The 14,938-nt window shown below is 25.6% G+C and overlaps 1 protein-coding gene across 2 annotated transcripts in view; it reads right to left on the bottom strand.

Annotated features, from left to right (window-relative positions):
• LOC111675264 overlaps positions 1–14,938 on the bottom strand; it is a 65,360-nt gene that overhangs the window by 49,574 nt on the left and 848 nt on the right. The window contains exons 1-2 of one of the 2 annotated variants that reach the window (XM_046947326.1): positions 14,640–14,891; positions 3,568–4,302 (exon numbers count right to left, since the gene is read on the bottom strand). In XM_046947326.1, the coding sequence (XP_046803282.1) occupies positions 3,568–3,699 (132 nt within the window). In that variant the 5' untranslated portion in view covers positions 3,700–4,302; positions 14,640–14,891. Of the gene's footprint in view, positions 1–3,567; positions 4,303–14,639; positions 14,892–14,938 lie in introns of those variants that run through there. The other variant, XM_046947325.1, reaches the window with a different exon arrangement.

Below are 14,938 nucleotides of genomic sequence, written 5' to 3'. Positions count from 1 at the left end.
TGAACTAGAACTGAACTAGAACTGAACTAGAACTGAACTAGAACTGAACTAGAACTGAACTAGAACTGAACTAGAACTGAACTAGAACTGAACTGAACTAGAACAAAACTATAATAGCACTAGAACTAAACAAGAATAAGACTACAACTGATCTGAATTGATTTTTATTTCTATTATTAAAAATATTAACAATTTTCAAATAAAAATGTTGCTAGCAACATGTTGCAACATATTGCAAAATCGTTATGTCTTAGAAACCTATTTAAAAAGAATATGTTACATTTTGGTAATTAAAAATGTTTTCTACATGTTGCTTACATGTTATGATATTAAAGACTTTTTAAAGTTTTGAATTTCAAATTTTTTTTTGTTGCTCACTGTCATCTATTTCACACGGCAACAAAGGTTTCTACATTTGTTGTGGCTAAAATTATGGCACTTGTTTTCTAGCTGCCGTAATGAAATTTAAAACTACTCATTAAACATTAATTAGATACAAATAGTACGAAACAGCAATAAATACAAAAACTACAATCTGGTAGCAACACTCTAGTGCAAAAACCAGCAATAAATCTTTACATTTCAATTTCTGATTGATATACTAAACTCGTATTTAAAATTTTTAAATACTATAGATTTGTCTATGATTGTACAAGAGTTTAACATATTTGTTGCTAATGATAATTTTGTTTCTCTACACTATTTTAACGTTTGATTTTCAAACATCCATTTCGGCCAAATTAGAGTTACAACAACAACAAAATCGGAAAGAAATAGAGAAAAATGCCAACATAAACTTGGCGGTTTTTACCAAATTGAGTTTGTAGCAAAAAAAAAACAAGTAAATTTAAAATTACTTTTTTTTAAATAAAAATAGTGAATGGCGCGTGTAGAGCAAAAACAAAATTACCAACAGAAACACACACAAAACCTTAATTTTAAATGCCATTAAAAGTAATTTACCAAAAAAAATACAGAAAAAAACTAAAAAATTAAAAAAAAAAACACAGACACACAAACCTCTATTGACAATAGTCAGTGCAACATTTTTTTTTACTTTTCATACCGGTTTAATAACGAATAATTGACCAAATCTCTATCAATAAATTTTTGGGAGAATGTAGAAATTAAAAAATTTTTTGTTGTTTAAAATTATTAAAAATTTATTTTTAAAATATATTGTTATCAATCTAATAAATAGATATGCTCCCTTATTCATAAACAGCATTTTATTTTATAAAAGGTTTATAAAACAAAATTTGCTTTATAAATCGTTTATAAAATAAAAATTTGTATATGAATATAAGGTGGGATAGGGTTTTAGCATTTGTTTTTTAAAACTCTCACAAAAAATTGTTGAAAATAATCCTGCATAATTTTTTTATGCTGCTTTAATATATTACTTTTCAGTGTAAGTTTTTGCTTGGTATGTCTAACAACATTTATGTACCACACTTTTGTGAACATGTTGACTAAATATTTCAGAATTTCGATAACAACAAGCTTAAACAAAAGCTATATTAGGAAAATAATTACAAAAATAAATATTTTTTAATAATAGATAAGTATTTCAATTAAAAATGAAATTTTTTCTATAATTATTATATTGATATTAATGACAAATGAATTTAGAACATGTTATTGCTAAAATAAGATAAAAATCTACAAAGCAACATTTTTGCTAGCAACATTTTAAGCTCGTCTTTCCTTGTGTCTAGTTTATTCCAACTATTTTTAGCCTTTCAAAGAAATAATCTAAAGATGTTATGTTCTTTAGATACTTAATGCCAGCAACATAAATTCCAATGCAACATTAAAAGGTCATTATCTTTTAAAACATTTATGTATATTTCTAGCAACATGTTGTCCTAAGTTTCGAACAATATTCCATAGAAAAATTATAACTTTTTATATAGTTAACTAAATATTAAATATTTGTTTATAAAGTTTTCAGCAACATGTTGATGTAAAATTAAAAGAAAATTAGCTGAAATAATTTAAGTTTATGGGAACATGTTGCCGTAAATATTAAATAAGTATTTACTTATGTTTTTCCACATAATGCTAGCAACATGTTATCTTAAATTAAAAACAATATAAATGATTTAAAGTTATATCAAGTGCCTCTATACATAGAAATAAAATCTGTTAATATTTAGGCAACATGTTGATGTAAATTTAATATAAAGATAAATATGATATTGAATGAATATTATTAATGAATATTAACTAGAATTCAGAATAGAATTATACGTTGAAATAATTCCTGGAAATTTTTAAGCAACATGTTTCCGCAGATTTAATATAAATGTACATATGATTTTCCTTACAATTCTGGCAATATGTTGCTACAATTATAAGAAAAATTAATGATTTAAATAATGTTTTATAAAACATCAATATTTATACTAGCAACATGTTGCTTTAAATTTAAAACCATCTAGCAACATGTTGCTAAAATTATCCAGCAACATGTTGCTAAAATTATCCAGAAAAATGTTGCCAAAATTATCCAGCAAAATGTTGCTAAAATTATCCAGCAACATGTTGTTAAAATTATCCAGCAACATGTTGCTAAAATTATCCATCAACATGTTGCTAAAATTATCCAGCAACATGTTGCTGAAATTATCCAGCAACATGTTGCTAAAATTATCCAGCAACATGTTGCTTAAATTATCCAGCAACATGTTGCTTAAATTATCCAGCAACATGTTGCTGAAATTATCCAGCAACATGTTGCTGAAATTATCATGTTGCTATTAGAATTATTTGAAAAATTAAGATTTAAATATCGAAAATTCTTCATAAAACATCAATATTAAGAACAAGCTAATCGAATCACCGGGCAGCTATGAACAGTAGTATCCCGGACCTCTATTCCGTATTTAAGGCTTTATGTATAGGAGAACTTATATCAAGTGCAATATACATAGAAATAATTTCAGTAAACATTTCAGTAACATGTTGCCACAAGTTCAAAGTAAAGATTTATATGATTTTTCTCATAAATCTAGCAACAATTTGCTGAAAACCTAAAGATTGAAATATAAGAAACTCTTACATGTTGCATTACAAAGAGAACAATTTTGTCACAAAGGGATCAATTTACTAAACCCAAGTGAGTCTCTAGTAAAGACATTGCAACACGACCTGCTAACCATATGTGTTGCTAGCAACATTCATCAGCATTATAAAACTAATCTCTAGCCAAATTTATTTGGCAACATTTCTTATAGACATTTTCTAAATTTACAAATTTTAAACACGTTATTTTAAACAATAAGAGAAAAAAGAGATTAGAGTGACTTTCGCTACTGGTATGTCAAGTATCAATGACAGCTGTCAACTTGTTTTGAAAAAAAAAGATATTGGAAAATTAATAGATTTACACTAAAATGAGTCATGTCTAGTTTTGTTTCTTCTAAACATTTACAATTTTTTTAAATATGTTAAAAGTAAAACTATAAGGTTTTAAATTACAAAATAAAATTTCAACTTGTTTAAATCAATTATTATTAAAAAATATTAATTTTTTTTAATAAAACCAAACAATACAAAACTTACCCGTATAAAACAAAACGGCAAACCATCTGTGGTATCTGTTGCATTTGTGTTGCTGCTGCTGCTGTTGTTGCTGCTCATTGTGCTCATGCCACTGCTGTTGGCAGTATCAATACTTGAATTGGTTGTATCCATTATTACTCTACAAGTTTTTTGTGTGTGTGTTTATTATTGTTGGGCAACAAACAAAAACTATGCAGTGTAGTGACTTGTTGCAAGAGTAAAAGTTTATAAAAAATTAATAAATTTGCAGAAATGAAAAATAACGTTTAATTTCGTTTTTTTATATTTTTTTTTATTTAATATAATATCAAGATTTTTATTTAATTCTTTTATTTTTTTAATTTCTAATTCATATTAATATTATTAGTAACAAATTTGTTGTTTTAATTTATGCACTAATTCAATTTTTAATCATGTTTAAACACGGAAATTGTAACAACACTAGCATTTTTTTCATTTTCTTTTTGTTATTTTTTTTTTTTTTTTTTTTGTGGGGATATTTTCTTTATTTAAAAAAATCACTTTTTTATTTTAAAATTTCTTCTTTAAATTCACTTTTTTCGTAGAAATTATTTTAATGGAAAAGAAAGTCACTGGTGCATTATGGTCTGACGCAGCAACTCAAAACACACCTCCTGTTTAACATTTTTTCTTTAATATTTTCACTCAAGTTATTTGTTTTAGTTTTAGGTTTCTTTTCGTTTAATGTTGATTTATTTCGAGTATGATATAATTCTGTAACGATAAAAACAAAAAATAAAAATTCACATTAATCTCTAGACTTATGAAACATAATTTGTATTGAAAGACCAACTTAATATCAGGTTTAAAAAATAATTTATTTAAATTTAGTATAGATAGTGTAAGACAGAGAGAGGGGGCCACAGAAAAACCAGAAAATTAATTTTACATAATTTATTAAAACATGAAAATCATTTTTAGATTTTATATATATTTTTTTTAATAGACGTTGGAGAAAGGGAGGGTGTTGTTTAAAGTTTTACCGCCTAGTCTTTGTTTTTTCAAGAATTCTTATTTAACATTAATGTAAGTGTCAAAATTTCTTGTTTTTCTTAATCTTTCCCATAATTTGTAACTTCCTCTTCTTAAAGTTAAATTCTTAAAATTATAATTAATTGTTAGAAAATTTAAAAACCATGAAAATTTTTTTATCAAACATAATGATGAGAAAGTTTTTATTATAAAAAAACTATTTAATTTGGGAAAATATATAAAATATTTTTAATTTATTTTTTTCAAATTTAAAGCTTGTTTTTATATTAATATTCTTTAGCAACTTTATATATACATATAAAATAGTCTACTTATATTTTTAAGCAAAATGTTCATATAATAGAAAATTTATAATCGTTTAGTTACATGTTGCCAGCAACATTTGTTGCAATAGTTTAAATATTTTTCAGGCACTTGTTGCCAGCTTCTTTATATTAAATATTCTAAAGCTTGCTTTTAGAATAATAACATTTAGCAACTTGTTGCCAGCAACATTATATATACATAAAAAATATTCTACTTATATTTTAAAGCAAAATGTTCATATAATAGAAAATTTTAAAGTAAATACGTTAGTTACATGTTGCCAGCAACATTTGTTGCAATAGCTAAATTTGTTCATGTAATAACAATGTTTTTTATACCCTAAAACACTATAGCGTAGGTGGGGCTCAGAAGCACTTTCTGAGTCTCTTTAGCTATGCCCGCCTGTCCATCAGTTCAGTCTGTCTGTCTGTCTGTATGTGTTTCCATGTAAACCTTGTGCTCATGCTACAGATTGCATTTTTCAATAATTTATTAACATTTTGCACATAACCGAGGACGAAGGCTATAGAAAATGGCTAAAACCGGTCCATTATTTCTCCTAGTCACCATACAACCGTACCTCCGGAATAGGTCTTTTAAGCTCAAATGGGTAAAACTTTGTTTTATATAAGTACAAATAACACTTTAACTTTTTATAATGATAGGGATTTTTTGACCTTAACCCCCATACGAGGTTTCCTTCGGAAAATTGCTTGTTGTCATAAAGTATACCAATAGGCTCAGAATCGCTTTCTAAATCAATATAGTCTATCCGTCCGTCTGTAATCTCATGTAAACACGCTACAGGTCGAAATTTTTTAAGGACGAATCCTATTCAAAAAGTTTAAAGTAGCCCCCATACAATTGTACCCCCCGAGTAGAGCTTTTATGCTTATAAATATGTTGAATGTTCTTGTAACTATCCAATATCAGTAAAAATTTCTGATATTCGTAATGTGTGGTCTTATTTGACCCTAGCCCCCATATAAAGACCGCTTCTGAAATGGACTTAAAGTTCAAAATTCATTAATAAACATTAATAACGCATTGAAATTTAATATAAATAACTTTAATGTATACTTAAATCCCTGTACCAAAATTTAAAACAATATATTCATCCACAAAGCAACATGTTGTTAATACAATTTGAACTACAACATTCTATAATTAACATTATATATCATTAATTTAAACTGTTAAGCTACTTGTATTCGAACTAATGTTTCTTCCATAATTTCAACATTAATACATTAAGCAACTTGTTGCCAGAAACATTTGGAATAACATTAATGTTTAACTGGAGTAATTTTGAGTGTTTATTAACAACAACATGTTGCTAAACAATACTCCAAAGAAAACAATTAAGTGTTGTATCAATAATATAGATAATTTACTTTAAAATTTTGCTCATAATAGAAATTAAAATAAAATGTTTTTATATCAAGGGAAAGGAAATTGTATTTTATTTTCATTAAAATATATAACAAAAACTTGACTTATTTAGTTTAATTTTTGTCAAGATTCCTAGCATGTTAATTTTATCTTATAGCTCATTTATATTTAATTTTCAAAGGCCTTACATAATATCCGGCATAAAATCAAAGTGAAATTTATATATAAATAAAAATTTGTCAATTTACTCTCCCTTCTTTAATATACAAAGACCGACTTCTAACAAATCCAACATTCCATTGAACAACATTAACCTTTGGAAAAAAGCAAAAATAAATATAGATTTCGAAAATAAATAAGCGTGTGAAAATAGAAACCTGTTTATAATTAAAATAAACTACACACACAAACCTATAATGTTTCATACCTTTTCCCCAAAAACCACAATAAAACTATATAGATATTGATAATATTTGTTTGTTTTTTTCACTTTTTAAAGAAAGAAACCTTTAAACTCTATAAACTAATGCACTCAGTCATATACACTTAAAATGGTTTAAAATGGATTAAGAGTTTAAAAAACTTTATATTTCAAATAACAAGAAAAAACCAAACCGACAAAGAAGAGGGGAAATTAAAGATTTGTGGAGAAAAAAAGCAAATTATAAAATTGATTAACTGATTAACAAAATGTTGTTGAAATGAAAATAGTAATAGATTAAGAGATTTATTTTTTAACAAATTTTTTTATTTACAAAGTTTACAATTTGCGGGCAACATGTTTCTGAGATATTTTGATTATCTTTGCCTTAAATATGAATTTAATTCCTTTTTCTTTTTGACGATTTTTATAAAAATCCTTAAAATAGTATTTAGCAACAAGTTGATGGCAATACACGGAATTATTTAAAATATTGAGATTTATATTTTTTCCTAAAAGTACAAAAAATATGATTTTACAATTTTTGTTAAAGTATTATAAATTTCATAAATATTAATATTAGCAACATGTTGCTAGCAACATTCTAAAATTTAAACTTATCATTTTAAATATTTCTAGTTAAAACAACAATATGTATTATAGAACTCAACTTTTTAAATTAAGAAATATATAACTTTAGAGGTCAGCAACAAGTTGCTAGCAACATTCCACAACATGCCACAATATAATGTATTTTTTTACATATGTATGTATTTCTTCACATTTTAAAAGAAAGAAAAGCGTTTTTTAAATATTTTTATAAAATGTTTAGCAACAAGTTGCTAGCAACATTTCAAAAATTGCAAATTTTGTTATATCTTTATATGTGGAACGAAATTAAAAGAATTATAACATTAGAAAGATAGAATACAGAATGTTTATCATTTTATTTTTAGCAACAAGTTGCTAGCAACATTCTAGAAATTATGCAAAATATTGAAAATTATCTAATAAAACATAGAAATCTTTGATGGGAAACCGAATGTAAAAGAGTTATTTAAAAAATCTATAATCAAAATATGTGACAGCAACAAGTTGCTAGAAACATATGAAGACATTTTGAATTCTATTTAAAGTTAATATACCAAGAAAGAAGAAAGAAAAGAAGAATTTTTAAAATTTTGTTTTAAGCAACAAGTTGCTGGCAACTTTCCAAACATTATGCGAAATGTTGACAATTATTTTATAAAACAAAGAAATCTTTAATGTGGCATCTAAATTAAAAGAATTATAAAAAAAAAATATAGTAAACATAGGTGTCAGCGAAACAAGTTGCTAGAAATATTCAAAGATATTTTGATTTCGAAAAATTAAGAGTAATTTGTGAATTTTATTTAAATAAATGGAATTTTATTTAAATGACAAGAAAGAGAAAAGAAAAAAATATTTTTCAGCAACAAGTTAATAGAAACAAGTTCTTAAAACTATGAGAAATATTGAAATTTATTTTATATAACAAAAAAATCTTTGATGTGGAACCGAAATTGAGAATTATCAATACAAAGTATAGTCAAATTTTGTGTCAGCAACAAGTTGCAGAAAGCATTAGCAAAACATTTTGAAATTCCGAAATTTTATTAACATGTAAAGAAAGAAAGTTGAAAGTTGAAATTTTAAAATTGTTTGCAACATGTTGCTAGCAACATTATAATTTTTTTGCACGTTAGAAATTAATTTAAAAAAAATTCTATGTAAAACCTTAATTTAAAGCAAAATATAACAATTTCAAACTAACACAGTTAGTGGTCAGCAACATGTTGATAGTAACACATTTCACACGTATTACTAGAATTATATAAGAATTTGATATTTATTTAATTTATTGTTTATTTAAGAAATTCCTTTAGATTGAGCTGGAATTTTCCATGTAAATAGATTTGAACTAATTATTGTTGTTAAAAAAAACAATGTCGTGGCTTTTTAGTAACACTAATGACTAGTATTAAATAAATATTAAGGTTTTTTATGGTTGGTTTTGTTTTTTTTTCAGCTTGATAAAGAACAAAAGATAAACGTTTATTGTTGTTGTTTTTGGTATGGTAAAGGTTCATTATGATTAAAACAAACATAAAATGATAAATATCATCTTTTTAGCCAACATTATTTTTTGAGTCATACAACGCAATACAGATAAATAGTTAAATATTTTTTGTTATTGTTGTTTCATTTCCTTTAGGTAGAACTTAAAAATGACGTCATTTGAAAATTGTTTTTAATTTTGCATTAAAAAAAATAAAATCGTTATTTAATTATCTTGTTTATAAGGCACATAATCTTTAACAAAAAATCTTCTCAAACAAACCGAACTCAACCGAAAACAAATCATAAAATTAAAGTCCACATTAACAGCTAAAAAAAAACGTTTGATGATGAGTATTTAGGATTTTTTTTCAAATTTAAACTCATTATCAAAAATTCAGAATCAAACATTTTCAAAAGAACATTAACGATTGGTTTTATACAAAAAAAAAAGAGCAAAAGGTTCAAAAACCTTGAGTCATTTGATACAATTAAAACCAGGTAGAGATGACCATTTATTTACATAATCTCAATTTTCAAATAAAATTTCCGTTACAATACAATTTTCTTTATATACAAACAGTAGTTTAATGCAAATACCCTTAATTTGAAAGAGTTTTTTTGGCTTTATTTTTATTTAATTTCTATTTGTTAATAAATATTTATTTATGGAAACAAAACCCATTGAAAATGGTGCCAATTTTATTTATTTCCTTAAATATATTATTATTATTTATTTTTAAATTTTTATTTGCAACACTATATGTATATAAATTGCAGTTTTTAGTACAACAAGTACGAGTAAATATTTATGTTCATACGACAAGTTAGAGTGTAAATATACAGTATTATTAATCTTATCTAAAAACAATATAAAAATGTTGTTATTTTATTAACAAAACAACGTCAATAACAACAACTAAGATAAATAACTTGTTTATTTACATGATTATATAAACAGAAAAAATGTATCTGTTGAAGTTAATATTAAATGATTTTTTAAATGAAATAAACAAATTTAAAAGATTTTAAATAAAACATTTACTAGGAATTAAAAAGGTTTTCAAATGTTGCTAGCAACATGTTGCTAAATTTTAATTAATTACGATTACCTTACACATAGTTCTAATTTCTACCATTCCCCCACCGTTTACCGTTTTATTTGCAGTTTTACAATAAATGGTAACTCCGCTGTACATTCATTTTTTTTTGGCACCGAAATATTAGATTCTCTTCCATATTAATATAATGCCAACAACAAAAAACACTTTGCCATTGCTCACACTCACACTCACCCACCCAACAATCACACAAACCAATGCGCAAAGGGCTTTTTAATAGCCAGCAAAAAAACAACAATAGCAACAAACCACAGAATACAAATACAATTAGAAAACACTTTTGCGTATACACATTTTTTCTTGATGATTTTTTTCTTTTGTCGATTTATTTTAATGAAAAACTATATTTTAACATTGATTTGTTGATTTTTTTAAAGAAATTTTATTAAATTGCTTAAAAACACTTAATATTTTATAAATTTTATAAAAATTTCAACACATTTAATAAATTTAATTGATAATTTTGAAAAGAACGACAGATTAGTAAATGTCATTTTATTAGCGGCCGAATGTGAACTGAAAATGTTTAAGGAAATATTTATTTAGGAGAGGAAGTGTCAGTACGGTGGGAAATTATTAAATAAAGGGATTTTTTTAAATCAGGATATTAAGTTAATGGGAAAAGTTTCCAAATAGAAGATGAACTTTACAAAAAAAATAGTAATAGAAAGAAAGACAAGTCTATAGACTAAGACTATATACAAGACTATATAGCCAAGACTATAAAGTAGTTTATAGAGTAGACTATAGACTAGAGTATAGACTAGACTATAGGATAGACTATATACCAGACTAAACTTTAGAAAAAAAACCTACAAAGTAGACTAGACACTAGACTTTAGACTAGACTATAAAGTAGGCTGTAGACAAAACTATATATAGACTAGACTATAGAGTAGACTGGACTATTAACTAGACTACATACTATAGAGTAAACTATAGACTAGACTATAGATTTTAGTATAAAGTAGACTATAGACTACATTACACTAACGACAAGATTATAGAGTAGACTATGACTAAACTATAGACTAGACTATAGACTAGAGTATAGACTAGACTATAGACTAGACTATAGACTAGACTATAGACTAGAGTATAGACTAGACTATAAAGTATACTATAGACTAGACTACAGACAATACTATATATAGACTACACTAAAAAATGTATTATACAATAGACTATATACTAGAGTATAGACTAGTCTATTGACTTGACTACAGACTATACTATAACGTACACTATAGACTTTACTAGAGACTTTAGGAGACTTTACTAGAGACTTTAGATAGACTTTACTAGAGACTATAGGCTTTAAAGTCGACTGTAGACTAGACTATACATAAGACTGTAGACTAGACTATAGATTTTATATATACTAGACAGATTATACTACTATATTATAGTCTAATCTGCGGACTAGACAATATACTAACAATACACTATATACTTCACTAGCCCTACATACATTTATACGAGACTATAGATTAGAGACCTTAGAGTAGGTTGTAGAGTATAGACTAGACTTTAGAGTAGTTTATAGAGTAGGCTTTAGAATAGATTATAGATTAAACTATAGACTATACATAAGACTATATACCAGAATATAGCCTACACTATCCACTAGACTGAAGACTAGACTATAGAATATATTCTAAACTATTTACAATTTACTATTTTATATTCTAATCTGTAGACTAGACAATATACTAAATTATAGGCAATATACTTCACTAACCCTACATACATATACGTATGTATATATAGTCTAGACTATAGACCATACTATGGACTAGACAGTATACTAGGCTATAGACAAGACTGTAGACTAGACTATAGATTAAACCATGGACTAGACTATAAACTACAATCTCTATACTAGTTCTTTGCAGAGTTGCCATTTTATTAAATAGTATAAATAAAACGTTAAACGGTTTTGGAACTGTTTAAATCAATTTTTGAAGACCAAATCCAAATCATTAATAATTCTGTCAGACATGCTTTTGAGAAGTTTCTTAATTAAACATAAACTAAATCTATAAATAAATAACGGATATATTAGCAATAAACGAAAACAATATCTGAAAACTTCATCAGAAGAAGACTTTGACAAAAAAACAAGAAAAAATGAATGTTTGGATGTATATTGATTGAATTGTTTTGTGTATTTTGTTAAAATTGAAGTAAATTGCTAAAATAATTGTAGAGCTACAAAAATTAAAATTTCATATAATTAATCTTTACAGCATAATGAAGGGTATATAAGATTCTGCAAAGTTGAATATAGACTTCTTACTTGTTTTGTATAATTTTAATTTTATTTCCTTAATAATCATATTAATTTCTTTTGGTTAAAATTAAACACATCTTTATAAATTGTATGAAATAAGTTTCGGGTTTTTAAACTAAACAAATCAATAATTATTAAAACTATGTAAATTTTTCATTTCATTTAAGTAAAGTTTCGAACTTGCAAGATTTAATTTAAATATCAGAATTTGCTTGTGATACGCAAGCAAATTCGAAATTTCGATCTCTAGTGCAGTAATTTGTTTTTCATTTTAGCAAAATTATGAAATACAAAATTCTGTAGTGGGTAGTTTAAACAATTTTATTGTCTTCTTCTAAATCTCATATTTAATTAATAAAAATTTTTGTTTTTTAACCAAAAATATAATTATTATTTTTTTAAATAATATTGTAAATGGCTATTTTGTTAAAGCGCTGAAAGTTAAGTATTTTTATCAGGTATAAACACGAGTCATTAATTATAATAAGAATTTTATTTTTGAGTGTGGGAACAATTAAATATTTAAATATTTTACATTATAGCTATTAGATATAAATTATATTTCATTATTACTTTATTTCAAAAAAAAGTTCTTTTAAATAGTTATGAACGATTGTGTTTCAGACAAGTTAATAAATGTGGCGCCATTTTGACAACAAAAAATATGTTGAAAATTCATGATCAGACTTGGAATGAGTTGTCGATATATCCAAAATAGTATTTTTTACAAAAATTTTGCATCATAAAGGAAGATTACGTGAATTCTGAATTAAAATAAGATTATCTTTGAAGTCTTTAAAATTTAATGCATATTTTGAATTTTAATTCAAATTTTCGAATCCAAATCTATTTTGTAAATTTGAAATAATTTTTAACGATAATGGTAACGGTAATGGGTTGTACTTCCATAACCACTTACTTTTCAATGACTATTTACTTGCTGTCTGCTTTACTTTAAAGTTCTTGAGTAATGACTTTCTTTTTATCAGAAATAGAAGTACTTGTTAAAAATTGTGTTTTATAAAGAAGAAAACAACATTAACTTTGTATCTGGAAACCATTATTTGACGCACAATAAAATAACTAACAAACCTGGTCGTATTTTCCTTAGCTCCTTTTTATACCCTACACCACTGTAGTGGGGAGGTTATATTGGGTTTTATTCTGATGTTTGTCCAACACCCACCAACATACCAATCGGATTAGAATCATTTTCTGAGTCGATTAAGCTATATCCGTCCGTCTGGCTGTCCATGTAAACCTTGTGCGCAAGATACAGGTCGCAATTTTCAAGATTTTTTGGCCCAAGGACGGAGTCTATTGAAAATCGGTCCATTATTTCGCCTAGCCACCAGCCAACCATAAAACCAAAAATAGGGCCTTTGGTGCTCATTATTAAGTTAAATGTTCTATTATGTCAACAAAATTCGGTAAAACTTACTTTTTTAAAGTTCTCCTAGCCCCCATACAATCGTACCCAAAATAGGGCCTTTGGGCTCATTATTAAGTTAAATGTTCTTTTATGGCAACAAAAGTCGACAAAACTTAAATTTATTAAACTTTTAATGACATTACCGATTTATTAATGATCGGGCCTCATTTTACCCTAGCCCCCATAAAACTCTCTTCAGAAAATGACTTTAAGGTCAAAATTCATATATAAACAATAATAAAACTTTTAAATTCTACATAAATAACTTTAAAGTACATGTGAACTCTTCTACCAATATATATAAGGATAGGCCTGTATTTTCCCCTACTCCCCTTTGAGCCCAATTGTAAAAAATATATTTTTTTGCCAAAAATAAGTAAAAATTTTCCGGAATAAAGTTAAAAAACAAATTAAATGCTTTATTTTTTTATAATTCCAATTTTTAACATACTGATTGGTGTAGGGTGTCATATGGACGACTATGCCCGACTATACATTCATACTTATTATTATTAAAAACAAAACAACTTACTCAACAACTTTTATTGTAAGCAAAATATACTTCTTTAACTCCCTATTTGTAAGCGAGCGTAGAAGTAATTGTTGAAGTACTTTATTTTAAAGTCAGCAAATTAGACTTTCAGGCGAAATAAAAATTTTATACATAATGATGACCAAAACCCTATATTCGGAAAACATTATATAATAATGAAATTTCCTCTTAGGTCTCAGAGCTTCGACTTTTTTCAAATCTTAAACAATCTTTAATCATTAATTTTATATTTGCAAGTCAAAAACATTTAAACCGCAATAGAGTGAGATAATTTTTTTTTTTTTTTTTTTTGGCAAATTTTACAACAGTTAAGATTTTAAAATTTTACACACAATTGCTATAGTTTCCATTATATTTCTATTATACAGAAAGTTAACATTCAGAGCCACAGATTGAATACTAAATCAATCGACAGACACCACGTTCAAAATAACTTAATTTTTTATTACATAGGTACTCACAATTCGAAATTATGTAAAAAGTAATCCAAAAATTTTATTCAAATTCAATAATTTCACTTTTTCTGTAAACAACACTCTATATTCAGCATGAATTTTTTTCTTAAAAAGAAGTTATTTTTTCTTTTTTTTAGAAATTTTTATGCAAAATAACTACTTTGTGTAATAACAACACAGTGAATTAATTATTTTGGTTTTGTTTTTCATTTTTTTGATTTTAATTATAGTTTTGTAGTTGTTTCTTTTTTTCTATTACACTTCGCCCACTTTCCACACAGATGAGAACAAACTCAAAACAAAAA

This window comes from Lucilia cuprina, chromosome 3 (assembly GCF_022045245.1).
Source record: "Lucilia cuprina isolate Lc7/37 chromosome 3, ASM2204524v1, whole genome shotgun sequence".
In the NCBI taxonomy this organism is placed as follows: Eukaryota; Metazoa; Arthropoda; class Insecta; order Diptera; family Calliphoridae; genus Lucilia; species Lucilia cuprina.
The sequence above is the reverse complement of the archived record's forward strand: the minus strand, read 5'-3'. Positions and strand labels throughout refer to the sequence as shown.